Here is a 15,867-nt window from a genome sequence, read left to right as displayed (position 1 = left end):
TCTGCAGCAGTTTGAGCTACAGTAGCACGTCTGTTGAATCGGACCACACGGGCCAGCCTTCGCTCCCCACGTGCATCAGTGAGCCTTGGCCCATGACCCTCTTCCTTCCTTGGACCACTCTTGATAGATACTGACCACTGCAGTTTTGGAGATGCTCTGACTCAGTCATCTAGCCGTCACAATCTGGCCCTCGTCAAACTCGCTCAGATCCTCACACTCGCCCATTTTTCCTGCTTCTAAAATCAACTTTGAGGATAAAATGTCACTTGCTGCCTAATATATCCCCCCCACTAACAGCTGCCGTGATAAAGAGTTTTGAATTAATTAAACGACTTATTTATCTAAAACATTTCTCTTTATTTACAACATATAAACACAATTACAAAAGTCCTCACACATATAAACAACACACACTTACACACAGCAAAAATCGTTCTGATAAAGGCGTGACCCTAACACACGGCGTGTTTATCGCTGCTCACAGCTCACAGCACTAATTTGTACTTGCAGGCGAACATGATCCAGACCGCACAGGCCGACTCGCAGTAGGCGAACACCCGCACTCGCACCGCCAGCCGTACGTGGTCTCCACGGCAACACACGACCTCCTCGCAAAACGGTGACCTGTACAGACACGGAGAAACGTCAACTGGTTCATACTGACGTCCACTACTTATAAACAGACCGGACACTGGTCATTAAAACAGATCTCGGTCACTGTATGATTCTAAAGGAGTTGTTTTAGAGCGTCTGGCAACCTGAATTCTGATTAATAAAGCTCAATATTTACTTCTTAAATGCAATTATGACTTGCAATTGAAATGCAATTCCGCTGTTTCAGTAAATCAACCGTTTTATCCTGGTCAGGGTCGCTGCTGGTCCAGTTTCCCTGGAAAACCCTGGACAGGGTGTCAGTACATCACATGGTTTCAATCACCCCCCCTCCCTCAGACGCCAAGCCAGCACTTCTGATTCGAATCCGTTGCACCACCATTCATTCATTCATTGTCTGTTTTACCGCTGCTTATCCTGGTCAGGGTCACTGCTGGTCTGGTTTTACTGGGAAACACTGGGCATTAGGCACTGGGCTTTGACCACCACCCCTCCCTCAGATGCCCAGCTGGCCGATAGCACTTCTGATTCGAATCCGTTGCACCACCATTCATTCATTCAATGTCCGTTTTACTACTGCTTATCCTGGTCAGGGTCGCTGCTGGTCTGTCTGTCTGTCTGTCTTCTACAGACAGACAGAAAGACAGAGATAGCTAGATAGACAGACAGACAGAGATAGACAGACATATTGACAGACAGACAGACAGACATATTGACAGACAGACAGACAGACAGAGATAGCTAGATAGACAGACAAACAAAGATAGCTAGATAGACAGACAGACAAAGATAGCTAGATAGACAGACAGACAGACAGAGATAGACAGACATATTGATAGACAGACAGACAGACAGACAGAGATAGACAGACAGACAGACAGACAGAGAGAGAGAGAGAGAGAGAGAGAGAGAGAGAGAGAGAGAGAGAGAGAGATAGATAGATAGATAGATAGATAGATAGATAGATAGATAGATAGATAGATAGATAGACAGACGGACAGAGAGAGAGATAGATAGATAGACAGATAGATAGATAGATAGACAGACGGACAGAGAGAGAGAGAGAGAGAGAGAGAGAGAGAGATAGATAGATAGATAGACGGACAGACGGACAGAGATAGATAGATAGATAGATAGATAGATAGATAGATAGATAGATAGATAGATAGATAGATAGATAGATAGATAGATAGATAGATAGACGGACGGACAGAGAGAGAGAGAGAGAGAGAGATAGATAGATAGACAGATAGATAGATAGACAGACGGACAGAGAGAGAGAGAGAGAGAGAGAGAGAGAGAGAGAGAGAGAGATAGATAGATAGATAGATAGACGGACAGACGGACAGAGATAGATAGATAGATAGATAGATAGATAGATAGATAGATAGATAGAGATAGATAGACAGACGGACAGACGGACAGAGATAGACAGACAGACAGACAGACAGACAGACAGACAGACAGACAGATAGACAGACAGGGTTGCAGTGGGTCAGATTCATTGGGCGAGAGGCGACTGCATGTTTTTGGACTAACTGGAGGAAACCGGAGCATCCGGAGGAAACCCACACGGACACTGCAAGACCCTGGCCGCCCGACAGAGGGAATCAAACCCAGGACCTTCCTGCTGTGAAGTGACAGCGCTACCCACTCATAAAGAAGGACTTCCTGAGACGAATTCGTACCTGAGCGAGGTAGCGAAGGCTCGGCGGGCGTTGCGGTGCAGGAAATGAATAGGAAAGCCTTTAAAGGTGTGACCGTCGGGGACCGCTCTCCGGACGGCGTCCTGAAACTCCTCGTTTCCGCACGACACACCCGTACAGCGCTCCAGCTCGTAGGCCGCCAGCGCGGACGAGAGCAGATAGGACAGGTGATCGTCCCACACTGTAGCCAGACCCAGATCCTGGGCACAGAGAAGCAGAAGAAGTAATTGATCACCTGTAATTCCTAGTTATTTATATGTGCACCAACAGTTTAGGGAAGGTCCTTTCCTGTCCTTTCCTGGCATGACTGTGCCCCCTGTGCACAAAGTAAACTCTGTAAAGACATGAAGAAAAGCTTGATTTAAGGAACAGAGCCCTAACATCAGCCCCACTGAACGGCTCTGGAATGAACCAGAACATCAGTGCCCAGCTATACTGAACGGGCACAAATTCCCACAGACATACTTCGCAGTCTTATGTCAAGCTCATGGTCAGGTGGCGGACGCTTTTATCCAAAGAGACTTACAGTACTGTGACAGTATATTGTCTAAGCAATTAAGGGTTAAGGGCCTTGCTTAAGGGCCCAACTGTGGCAATCTGGCAGTGGTGGGGCTTGAACCAGCGACCTTTCGATTACTAGTTCAGTACCTTAACCACTAAACTACAACTGCCCAACTGCCATACAGTGTACCAGTGGTTAAGAAACTGGACTAGCAATCAGAAGGTTGCCGGTTCAAGCCCTACCACCGCTAAATTGCCACTGTTTGGCCCCTAAAACGAGGCCCTTAACCCTTAAGTGCTTAGATTGTATTCAGCTTCCACTTAATGCCGCAAATGTAAATACATTTAACAATTAATATATTTCAAATGTATTTATTTATTTGGACCGAAGTGGCTAAGTGTGTAGTGCTTTCAGCTGTCGATCGAAAGGTTGTGGATTTGAATCCTTGCTCTGCCAAGCAGCCACACTTGTGCCCTTCAGGAAAACAATAACTGACCCTGTGCTCTGACCCCGGCTTCCAAACAAGCTGGGATATGCGACATGGGAACATGGACTAATACTAGAGGGAAAACATGTTATTAAACAAACGATCCTGGTCAGGGTCTCACGGCAGGTCCGGTCCCACTAAGAAACAGCAGGTGCAAGATAGGAACACCCTGATCCATCACAGGATAATATAATTTTATACGTTTAAGAATGAGTGTAGTTTTTAAATATACATCTCTAAGACACATCAAGCACTGGAGTGGGTAAATGTTTTGGCTCAAGGGCCACACTGGGTTTTAAAATTTGACAGACGGGCCAGGCCAGTCGCAGATGTGAGGGATGAACTAATATAAATCATTTCAGTGCTGTTGATCACCTTTTTTACCAGTGTATTAATGTTTGGTGTGAGTTTAGTTGGTGGAAAAGTGGCGGAAAGACACGCGGCCTTTGAACAGATTTTTACTGTCTAAATCTCTTTTCTTTAATATATTTACTGTTAAAATAGGGCTTAAAGCCATCACGATGAACAAATATGTGTGGAGATGATAGACGCTACACACAGTGTTTGTGCGCCATCTAGTGGAATCACGGTCTTTAGAAGAACCTCAATTTATTTAAATTTTGCAAAAAAAAAGTCCCTGCAGTACAGGACACCAATTTCAATATTTATTTACAGATTTATTTACATTGTTCAGTTTCCTGTTGATCATATGTGCATGTTTAGCACTTTTGTGGACCTTAGTGCTGTGTTTTCGTTTTTTTGGAAAAAAAAAACCCTTGCTGTTTCGGACAATCACATTTATGGACCACAGTTGACCTTTTAGTCCGTTAAATCGAAAGTTCTTCTGTACTCATGCTGATCTACCACCATTGATTTACTTCCCTTTGTGCTCCCTGTTTATGTTCTGTAACGTCCGGCCGTCTGTACCTCAGAGATGTTCACAAGTCACAAAATACGAGTCCGAGTCAAGTCACGAGTCTTTAGACTAGAGTCCGAGTCAAGTCACGAGTCTTTAAGCTAGAGTCCGAGTCAAGTCACGAGTCTTTAGGCTAGAGTCCGAGTCAAGTCACGAGTCTTTAGGCTAGAGTCCGAGTCAAGTCACGAGTCTTTAGGCTAGAGTCCGAGTCAAGTCACAAGTCTTTAAGCTAGAGTCCGAGTCCAGTCACGAGTCTTTAGGCTAGAGTCCGAGTCAAGTCACGAGTCTTTAGGCTAGAGTCCGAGTCAAGTCACAAGTCTTTAAGCTAAAGTCCGAGTTGAGTCACGAGTCTTTAGGCTAGAGTCCGAGTCAAGTCACGAGTCTTTAGGCTAGAGTCCGAGTCAAGTCACGAGTCTTTAGACTAGAGTCCGAGTCGAGTCACGAGTCTTTAGGCTAGAGTCCGAGTCGAGTCACGAGTCTTTAGCTAGAGTCCGTGTCAAGTCACAAGTCTTTAGGCTAGAGTCCGAGTCAAGTCACAAGTCTTTAGGCTAGAGTCCGAGTCGAGTAACAAGTCTTTAGACTAGTCAGAGTCAAGTCACGAGTCTTTAGCTAGAGTCCGAGTCAAGTCACAAGTCACGAGTCTTTAGCTAGAGTCCGAGTCAAGTCACAAGTCACGAGTCTTTAGCTAGAGTCCGAGTCAAGTCACGAGTCTTTAGACTAGAGTCCGAGTCAAGTCACAAGTCTTTAGGCTAGAGTCCGAGTCAAGTCACAAGTCTTTAGGCTAGAGTCCGAGTCGAGTAACAAGTCTTTAGACTAGAGTCCGTGTCAAGTCACGAGTCTTTAGGCTAGAGTCCGAGTCAAGTCACGAGTCTTTAGGCTAGAGTCCGAGTCAAGTCACAAGTCACGAGTCTTTAGGCTAGAGTCCGAGTCAAGTCACAAGTCACGAATCTTTAGACTAGAGTCCGTGTCAAGTCACGAGTCTTTAGACTAGAGTCCGAGTCAAGTCACGAGTCTTTAGGCTAGAGTCCGAGTCAAGTCACAAGTCTTTAGGCTAGAGTCCGAGTCGAGTAACAAGTCTTTAGACTAGAGTCCGTGTCAAGTCACGAGTCTTTAGGCTACAGTCCAAGTCCGAGTCAAGTCACAAGTCACAAGTCTTTAGCTAGAGTCCAAGTCAAGTCACGAGAATTTAGCTAGAGTCCGAGTCAAGTCACGAGTCTTTAGGCTAGAGTCCGAGTCAAGTCACAAGTCACGAGTCTTTAGGCTAGAGTCCGAGTCAAGTCACAAGTCACGAATCTTTAGACTAGAGTCCGTGTCAAGTCACGAGTCTTTAGACTAGAGTCCGAGTCAAGTCACGAGTCTTTAAGCTAGAGTCCGAGTCAAGTCACGAGTCTTTAGCTAGAGTCCGTGTCAAGTCACGAGTCTTTAGGCTAGAGTCCGAGTCAAGTCACGAGTCTTTAGGCTAGAGTCCGAGTCAAGTCACAAGTCACGAGTCTTTAGGCTAGAGTCCGAGTCAAGTCACAAGTCACGAATCTTTAGACTAGAGTCCGTGTCAAGTCACGAGTCTTTAGACTAGAGTCCGAGTCAAGTCACGAGTCTTTAGGCTAGAGTCCGAGTCAAGTCACAAGTCACGAATCTTTAGACTAGAGTCCGAGTCAAGTCACGAGTCTTTAAGCTAGAGTCCGAGTCAAGTCACGAGTCTTTAGCTAGAGTCCGAGTCAAGTCACGAGTCTTTAGGCTAGAGTCCGAGTCAAGTCACAAGTCACGAGTCTTTAGGCTAGAGTCCGAGTCAAGTCACAAGTCACGAATCTTTAGACTAGAGTCCGTGTCAAGTCACGAGTCTTTAGACTAGAGTCCGAGTCAAGTCACGAGTCTTTAAGCTAGAGTCCGAGTCAAGTCACGAGTCTTTAGCTAGAGTCCGTGTCAAGTCACGAGTCTTTAGGCTAGAGTCCGAGTCAAGTCACGAGTCTTTAGGCTAGAGTCCGAGTCAAGTCACGAGTCTTTAGGCTAGAGTCCAGATCAAGGGTTAAGACGGCCGGAGCGTTATTAGAGAACAGAATATTCATAACAATAATAATTATATATTTATATATAATTGTCACACGTAACTAATGTTAACACTTGCTGACGCTAAGGACTCTTGTTGTTCACGAGTCATTTTTCTGCGAGTCATGAGTCGAGTCCGAGTCATTTGAAACGAGTCCGAGTGGAGTCTGAAGTCGCTGTGTGTGCCCCATCTCTGCTGTACCTACCTTCCTGTGTTCTGCCAGCAGACAGCGCAGCTCCAGCTCCAGCTGGTTACTGGCCTCAGAGTCGTTGACAGACGGGGGGCGAAGAGGAGGCGTAGGAGGGAGAGAGGTGGTGGAGCCGGGGGCGCAGACCGAGCGCAAGGCCTCCTCGCTCATGGCCTTCCAGCGGGACGCGTCGGCTAAGTCGAAGACGCACAGCTCCACCGAGTCCGAGGGCTGGCAGTTCGCCAGGAAAGATCTGTGGTTGAAAACGCAGCCGACGGTGCGGTACGGGTACGACGATTTGGGCCGAGGGGCCAGCGGAGGGGCGTCGGGGTCTATCGGCTGGTGCAGAAACCTGAGGGAAGAGGCAGGTTTGAGAAGATAGTGTTGTACAAAGAGCTGCAGGTGAAATCAGGTGCAATATCGGTATAAAAACGATTAGCAGAAAAAGTGAAATGTGATACGACTAAATTAGGAGGATTTATCACTACAAATACAGAAGAACCTCGATTTAACTCGTTATTAAATCCTTATTTAATTATTTAGTGCATGTAAACACTCCAGTGTCGCTGCTTAAGCTTCTACCTGTGTGCAGTCAGACACTCCCAGAACGTCACAGTGCCATCCGTCCCACAGGTCATCACCCAGGTGTGTGGCACGTTTTTGCCTTTGGTGCCCACACACACGTAGGCGTCTAGGCCAAAGCCCAGGAGCAGACTGCAGAGTAGAGTGGAATGGTCCTCACAATCACCCTGTGAAAATGAAACACATAAACTTTATATATTAACATCTTCTAGACCTTCATCAGTGGTCACAGGACGCTGCCCACGGGGCGCTGTTGGCTGGGTATTTTTGGTTGGTGGACTTTTCTCAGTCCAGCAGTGACAGTTTAGGTGTTTAAAAACTCCAGCAGCGCTGCTGTGTCTGATCCACACATACCAGCACAACACACACTAACACACCAGCACCATGTCAGTGTCACTGCAGTGCTGAGAATGATCCACCACCTAAATAATACCTGCTCTGTGGTGGTCCTGTGGGGGTCCTGACCATTGAAGAACAGGGTGAAAGGGGGCTAACAAAGCATGCAGAGAAACAGATGGACTACAGTCAGTAATTGTAGAACTACAAATATATACAGTATATATATATACACATTTGGGGTGACATAGTGGCTCGGTGGGTAGCACTGCTGCCTCACAGCAAGAAGGTCCTGGGTTCGATTCCCATGTGGAGCATTCTGGTCCTTTCTGTGTGGAGTTTGCATGTTCTCCTCGTGTCTGTGTGGGTTTCCTCCGGGTGCTCCGGTTTCCTCCTACAGTCCAAAGACATGCAGTCTAGGTGTGTGTGTGTGTGTTTGTTTGCTCTGTGACTGACTGGCGACCTGTCCAGGGTGTTTCCTGCCTTTTGCCTGTGAATTGTACCCACCGAGACCCTGACCAGGATAAAGCGTTGGTAAAACAGACAGTGAATGAATAAATGTGTAGGTATTTTTAAGCTCAGGTACATTTAAATTTAACGGGCCTGAATGTGCTTTACACCAGTTTACACCAGTTTACACCGGTAAAATCTTCGCTCGGTTACCTTATTTCTACACAGGAAGGCCATCGTGGTGCACCACTGCTCGTGCCGCGTCCCTCCCCCCAGTACAGGCGCTTTCTCCTGCGCCAACAGACTCACGAAACGAGCCGCCTGACGGGGGGTTTCCAACAAGCGCCCGGCGCGCAGCACTCGCACATATGAACACACCGACCGGTTCACACCGTTCTCATCCTACAGAACACACACACACCAAAACATCTTACATGACATTACATCTAATATACACCGATCAGTCATAACATTAAAACCACCTCCTCACTGTCCATTTTATCAGCTCCACTTACCATATAGAAACACTTTGTAGTTCTACAATTACTGACTGTAGTTCATCTGTTTCACCCTTTTCTTCAATGGTCAGGACCCCCACAGGACCACCACAGAGCAGGTATTATTTAGGTGGTGGATGATTCTCAGCACTGCAGTGACACTGACATGGTGGTGGTGTGTTAGTGTGTGTTGTGCTGGTATGAGTGGATCAGACACAGCAACGCTGCTGGAGTTTTTAAACACCTCACTGTCACTGCTGGACTGACAATAGTCCACCAACCAAAAATATCCAGCCAACAGCGCCCCGTGGGCAGCGTCCTGTGACCACTGATGAAGGTCTAGAAGATGACCGACTCAAACAGCAGCAATAGATGAGCGATCGTCTCTGACTTTACATCTACAAGGTAGACCGACTAGGTAGGAGTGTCTAATAGAGTGGACAGTGAGTGGACACGGTATTTAAAACCTCCAGCAGCGCTGCTGTGTCTGATCCACTCATACCAGCACAACACACACTAACACACCACCACCATGTCAGTGTCACTGCAGTGCTGAGAATCATCCACCACCTAAATAATACCTGCTCTGTGGTGGTCCTGTGGGGGTCCTGACCATTGAAGAACAGCATGTAAGGGGGCTAACAAAGCATGCAGAGAAACAGATGGACTACAGTCAGTAATTGTAGAACTACAAAGTGTAGAACTTCTAAATGGTAAGTGGAGCTGATAAAATGGACAGTGAGTGTAGAAACAAGGAGGTGGTTTTAATGTTATGGCTGATCGGTGTAAATACACACACAAACAGCATTCAGAAAAAGCATAAGCTACTTACCTGAGCGAAAATCTTGACCAGCTTGGACTGGTGAGACGGTCGTATATCTAAGAACTCTCTCCACCACTGCTTAGCATAAACCAGAAACAGACGCTCCTTCTCCGCCGTCTTCTGACGCTCCAGCGATTGCTGGAAAAAAGTGAATTATTTTACAAGCACACACAAAATGACTAATAATTATGTCTCCACTAATCATATTAATGTCAAGACTAAATGGTCAGTTTCATACAAATAAACCAGTCCATCGTACCAGCTGAAGCTGCAGAATGACCAGTTCACTACTCATTTATATCTGACCCATCTCCACATGTTATTATCAACTACAGACTCACTTTAAACCTGTATGAAGTGAGACATGGTGGTAAAAGAATTGTACCTGTGTGCTAATGACTTCAGGACTCAGAGTTTCAGTGAGAGGTGGGTACATCTCCAGCTTCAGGTTCAGAACACCAGCGGGTACTTTACACTCACTGCCTGGGAAATCAACACAAACACTCCACGTGAACATCAGGACCGAGTTTTAATGTGATGAGATACAGAACTCACAACCTCAGAGCCCTTAATAACAGTTCCTGTTTCATCTCATTCAATACACTGATGAACTGATGACAGATTATAGACAGACAGGCAGACAGCGAGATTAGAGATAACTAAACAGGCAGACAGATATTTAGACAGACAGATTATAGACAGACAGACAGACAGACAGACAGACAGACAGATAGATTATATATAGCTAGACAGACAAACAGATTATGGATAACTAAATAGGCAGACAAATATATTAATGACAGACAGGCAGATAGACAGACAGATTATAAAGACACAGGCAGACAGACAAATAGATTATAGATAGCTAGACAGGCAGACAGATTATATGTAACTAAACAGGCAGCCAGATAGATTAAAGATAGACAGATTGATAGACAAACAGATTATAGACAGACGGGCAGACAGATCAATTATAGACAGCCAGATAGACAGACATATTATAGACAGACAGGCAGATAGATTATGTAGCTAGACAGACAGACATATTATAGATAACTAAACAGGCTGACAGATATATTAAAGACAGACAGATGGATAGACAGACCAATACATTATAGACAGACAGATAAATAGATAAACAGACAGGCAGACAGATAAATTATAGACAGATAGATATACAGACAGACAGATTATAGACAGACAGGCAGACAGATCAATTATAGACAGCCAGATAGACAGACATATTATAGACAGACAGGCAGATCGATTATATAGCTAGACAGACAGACATATTATAGATAACTAAACAGGCTGACAGATATATTAAAGACAGACAGATGGATAGACAGACCGATAAATTATAGACAGACAGATAAATAGATAAACAGACAGGCAGACAGATAAATTATAGACAGATAGATATACAGACAGACAGATTATAGACAGACAGACAGACAGATCAATTATAGACAGCCAGATAGACAGACATATTATAGACAGACAGGCAGATCGATTATATAGCTAGACAGACAGACATATTATAGATAACTAAACAGGCTGACAGATATATTAAAGACAGACAGATGGATAGACAGACCGATAAATTATAGACAGACAGATAAATAGATAAACAGACAGGCAGACAGATAAATTATAGACAGATAGATATACAGACAGACAGATTATAGACAGACAGGCAGACAGAAAGACAGATTATAGATAGCTAAACAGGCAGACAGACAGATTAAGACGGACAGACATACAGATTATAGACAGACAAGCAGACGATTAAATTATAGACAGACAGATAGATAGCTAGACAGACAGACAGATTAAAGACAGACAGACAGATTATAGATAGCTAGACAGACAGACAAAGACAAACAGACAGATAAATAGACAGACAGATAGATAAATAGACAGAGACAGACAGACACCTATAGTGTGTGATAAAACGGTCACTCCGTGCTCCTCTAACAACATGCTGCTGAATGTAATCAGATGAAGTTCTCACCAACACCGAGCAGTTCCACAGACACCGACGTCCTCCCGCTGGGGGCGCTGAGCACGGATATCCAGTCCAAGAAATAAGAGGAAATGAGCGTCGTCTCTCCCCAAGTGTCGGTCTTTATCAACACCATGTGTACAGGGTCACATATCGACAACATGGTGGTGGCATCTGCCATCCTACTGGCATCTCCTGTGCCACAAGAGAGAGAGAGGTTTTCACTTTTAAACCAAGTCATGTACTTTGTTATATCTTACTATGATTATAATATATACATGTATACGTGTATGAGTAATATATTGCATACTGTTATAGAAATACGTTATTGCTTCTTTGTATTGCACTTATATATGGGGAAGGTGATGAAATAGAAACTGTTATTGAGAGTATAGAGTCTGATGAATGGGGTTATGGGGTGTGATTGTTATTGTATATACCTGGACCGTCTCTGTGTACCTCTAACAGGAAGCCCTCCTGTAGGTCTGGTTCACAGGCACAGGGAACAGGTTTGGTGCGGAAGCGCTGGTTACGGAAGTGGACGTGAAGCGTGAAGGTAGAGCAGACCTGACCGGGTATAGGCTCCGGTTCCTGGAGATGCTCGAGGAACGCCTTTCCCCCCAGAACCTGCAGGTACAGGTATCTCCTCAGCGGACTGATGTGGACTAGTGGGAAAAACAACGACACAATACGTTAAGCATGAATTCATAATAATAATATGTTTATAATTCATAATTGGTTAAATCTTACCTGTTTTAAGGTGCGTAAGGCCTGTTTCAGTGATGTGAGTCTGAGACGGTTTTGGAGCGACTCCATCCGTCTGTGACGCTGCCTAAAAAAATCATACGTGTGTATTTAATACTTCTACTCCTAATAATGCTAATGATATTAATGATAATAATAATAATAATAATAATAGTAATGATAATAATAATAATTATAATAATAATAATAATAATAATTGTAATAATAATAATAATAATAATAATAATGATAATAATAATAATAATGATAAAATTAATAATAATAACAATAATAATAATATTAGTCATTATAAAAACAATATTAATAATAATAATAATGATAATATTAATGATAATAATAATAATAATGATAGTAATAATAAGAATAATAATGATAATAATTATAATAATAATAATAAAAACTATAATAATAAGAATGATAATAATAATAATAATAATTGTAATAATAATAATAATTATGATAATAATAATAAAATTGTAATAATAATAATAATTGTAATAATAATAATGATAATGATAATGATAATAATAATAATTGTAATAATAATAATAATAATAATAATTTTATTAATAATAATAATAATAATAATAATAATAATGAGTAGATTGGGGTGCTGGGGTGGCACAGAGGTCTATAAAACCCAGATCTCAGTGGTGCTCTCATCTTGCTGGGCATCCACACAGACATGATTGGGCAGTGGTAGCTCAGTAATTAAGGTACTGGACAAGTAATCAGAAGGTGTGCTTGAGACAACTAGTTCAAGCCTCACCACCTCCAAGTTGCCACTGCTGGGCCCCTGATCAAGGCCCTTAAACCTCATTTGCTCAGATTGTATTCAGTCATAATTGTAAGTCACTTTGGATCAAAATCGTCAGCTTAATGGCACAAATGTAAATGAGTCTTGGGCGGCTTGGATGGACTGCCCAAAGAAAACGGTCCCACCCTGACCCTGACCAGGATAGTTAATGAAAGTGAAATAATAATAATACAAAAGGTTAGACTGGATTTTATACACATAGCGACTGTTCATCTCATATGGCGTTTTTCATTCTTAGTGCTTCTCATAATTTAAGTATTTTTTGAGGTGGGTTGAGGTGAATTTCATTGTAGAATTTTGTTCTGGTGTTTAGACTTGATCTTACTAGATTGGTGAAGTTCAGCTCTCTCATGGCGTCTTCCACGATGCCTCGGCGCTGCAGGGCAGTCAGCAGGTCTTCCTCAGAGAGAGGTCGCTCGCCACGGTCTCCTTCACCCCTCAGCGTCTCAGAGAGAACGTCCTGAATTTTTCTGTGGATGTCCATCTGACCACGATATAAACGAGAGCAACGGTTAGTGCTGATTATACGAGTTGATTGAGATAATAAAGGTTTTAAGCAGAACTCAGATATTAAATAACACCAACATTTCCGGATTTCAGTTGAGACATTTTGTAAAATGCAATAAAAACAAGACTACAGTGCGCTACAGGCCATCCCTGATATTAAACAACTGTACAGCGGTACTTTGTAACTCGACATCCCCTAAATTTAAAATCTTAGAAACTTGACGCCCTTAGTCGGGAACTTTGTACCCATAAACTCAACATGATTAGCCTTTTTTAACAAATTAACATCATCAAAGTGTGAATATGAGCTGAATCTGCATTAGTGTGGAATAAGCGTCAGATCCAGTGTTACAGCTCCACATGTATCTGTGTTTATCTGGATTCTCCTCCCTGTTTCACTTTTAAACTTGTGTTACAGCTCCAGCTTCTGAGAAATGGTGAGAATCAGAATCAGCTTCTCCCAGAGTCTAAATAAAGCTTAACGTGGTTTAATGTAGTAAAAGAAGGAGACAGGAGCACTAAACTTCTCTTCATTATTACTGCTCATAAGTTCCTCCACTAATGAAATTCTTCACTCGTTCTATTAGTACAATAAGTCACATTAAGCTTCTCATGTGAATGCGCCGGTAATGAACGGAATACAGTATTCCAACCTCAAGCATCTCCATCATTAAGAAGCATCAGGAAACAATAAAGAAGTAAAACTAAAGTGCAGCTTTTATTGTATTTCAGTGTGTTTATATTATATTTGTGTTATTTTCAGTGTATAAGTGTCAAAAACAACCTCATTATTTTACATGAGACTAAAATATCTGCAGTTCTACAGGACCATGGACGCATTAACAGGTTTCCCAAACAGTACCAGTGTATTTTGGTGGCACATTTGGCATCTCTCTCAGGAATTGCTTTTTTTAAAGACAGACATTTACGCCCTTGCAACTTGGTGCCAGCGCACGTCATATCCCACAACGAATCCCTTGACACTAAACTGCTTGAACTGTATCCTGTCTCCACTGTAAATCAGTCTGGACAAATGCATTTTGTATTTTTTGACTTGTTTCCCTACAGCACTCCGTACTGACAGCTTAACACACGAACTATTATAACAAGCATCACTGGGCTTTTCTGAGCTGATTTTTTTTTTTTTTTTATATGATTGTGTCATTTACATCAAAATACACCGATCAGCCATAAGATTAAAACCACCTCCTTGTTTCTACACTCACTGTCCATTTAATCAGCTCCACTTACCATATAGAAGCACTTTGTAGTTCTACAATTACTGACTGTAGTCCATCTGCTTCTCTACATGCTTTTTAGCCCCTTTTCATGCTGTTCTTCAATGGTCAGGACCACCACAGAGCAGGTATTATTTAGGTGGTGGATCATTCTCAGCACTGCAGTGACACTGACATGGTGGTGGTGTGTTAGTGTGTGTTGTGCTGATGGAGTAAATACCGTGTCCACTCACTGTCCACTCTCCTACCTAGTTGGTCGACTTTATAGATGTAAAGTCAGAGACGATCGCTCATCTATCGCTGCTGTTTGAGTCGGTCATCTTCATCACCTTCATCAGTGGTCACAGGACGCTGCCCACAGGGCGCTGTTGGCTGGATGTTTTTGGTTGGTGGACTATTCTCAGTCCAGCAGTGACAGTGAGGTGTTTAAAAACTACAGCAGCACTGCTGTGTCTGATCCACTCATACCAGCACAACACACACTAACACACCACCACCATGTCAGTGTCACTGCAGTGCTGAGAATCATCCACCACCTAAATAATACCTGCTCTGTGGGGGTCCTGACCATTGAAGAAGTGGGCAGTGATAGCTCAGTGGTTAAGGTACTGGACTTGTAATTTAGAGGTTGCCAGTTCAAGCCCCACCACTGCTAAGTTGCCACTGTTGGGCCCCCGAGCAAGGCCCTTAACCCTCAATTGCTCAAAACTGTGTTCAGACATAACTGTAAGTCGCTGTGGATAAAAGCGTCTGCTAAATGCTGAAAATGTAAATGTAAAGAACAGCATGAAAGGGGGTAACGAAGCATGCAGAGAAACAGATGGACTACAGTCAGTAATTGTAGAACTACATAAGCTGATAAAATGGACAGAGTGTAGAAACAAGGAGGTGGTTTTAATGTTATGGCTGATTATGGTTATGGTACATTGAATCCGTGTATAATACAGTATAAACACCGTTTTATTGCGATTTAATGCACCTGAGTGAAAAGGCTCACCAACACTGTGACGGTAATCGGTTACATTTTATCCATTCATAAAAATATCACGATTAAACCACGATACATTGCGCAGACCTACATTCCATGTGTCTGAACAGTTAAAAGCAGTAAATAAACCTACCTTTATTAAATGATCCTGAATGATCTGTTTCAGTTCTGATGCTTTATCTGGTGACAGAGACATGATCAGATCTCCTCTATCACAACTTAGTATGAATACTCAGCTCCACTTAGTATGAATACTTCAGCAGATTTTCATCCATATCTCAAACAACCGTTGTTTGTTATGTTCTAAACTAATATTTACTGCTTTATTAGTTGCTAATAGTTACTCAGTGTTGCCGAAATCACCAACAGTTTAAATCCTGGCGGAAAAGAAAGCGGGAGGTGGGT

The 15,867-nt window shown here is 43.1% G+C and overlaps 1 protein-coding gene across 1 annotated transcript; it reads right to left on the bottom strand.

The window, feature by feature from the left end:
* Positions 1 to 333: 333 nt before the first annotated feature.
* Positions 334 to 15,706, bottom strand: cep76 (centrosomal protein 76). Its single transcript, XM_062992240.1, has 12 exons — positions 15,596 to 15,706; positions 13,055 to 13,213; positions 11,898 to 11,979; positions 11,588 to 11,812; positions 11,157 to 11,342; positions 9,528 to 9,625; positions 9,152 to 9,280; positions 8,036 to 8,224; positions 7,037 to 7,203; positions 6,473 to 6,806; positions 2,301 to 2,518; positions 334 to 624 (listed from the first exon to the last, which is right to left on the bottom strand). Exons 1-12 carry the CDS (start codon positions 15,656 to 15,658, stop codon positions 486 to 488), a joined length of 1,989 nt encoding a protein of 662 aa, XP_062848310.1. The 5' UTR covers positions 15,659 to 15,706; the 3' UTR covers positions 334 to 485.
* Positions 15,707 to 15,867: the final 161 nt, after the last annotated feature.

The sequence above is a fragment of the Trichomycterus rosablanca genome, chromosome 3 (assembly GCF_030014385.1).
Source record: "Trichomycterus rosablanca isolate fTriRos1 chromosome 3, fTriRos1.hap1, whole genome shotgun sequence".
Lineage (NCBI taxonomy): Eukaryota > Metazoa > Chordata > Actinopteri > Siluriformes > Trichomycteridae > Trichomycterus > Trichomycterus rosablanca.
This window is presented reverse-complemented; position numbering and strand designations above follow the sequence as displayed.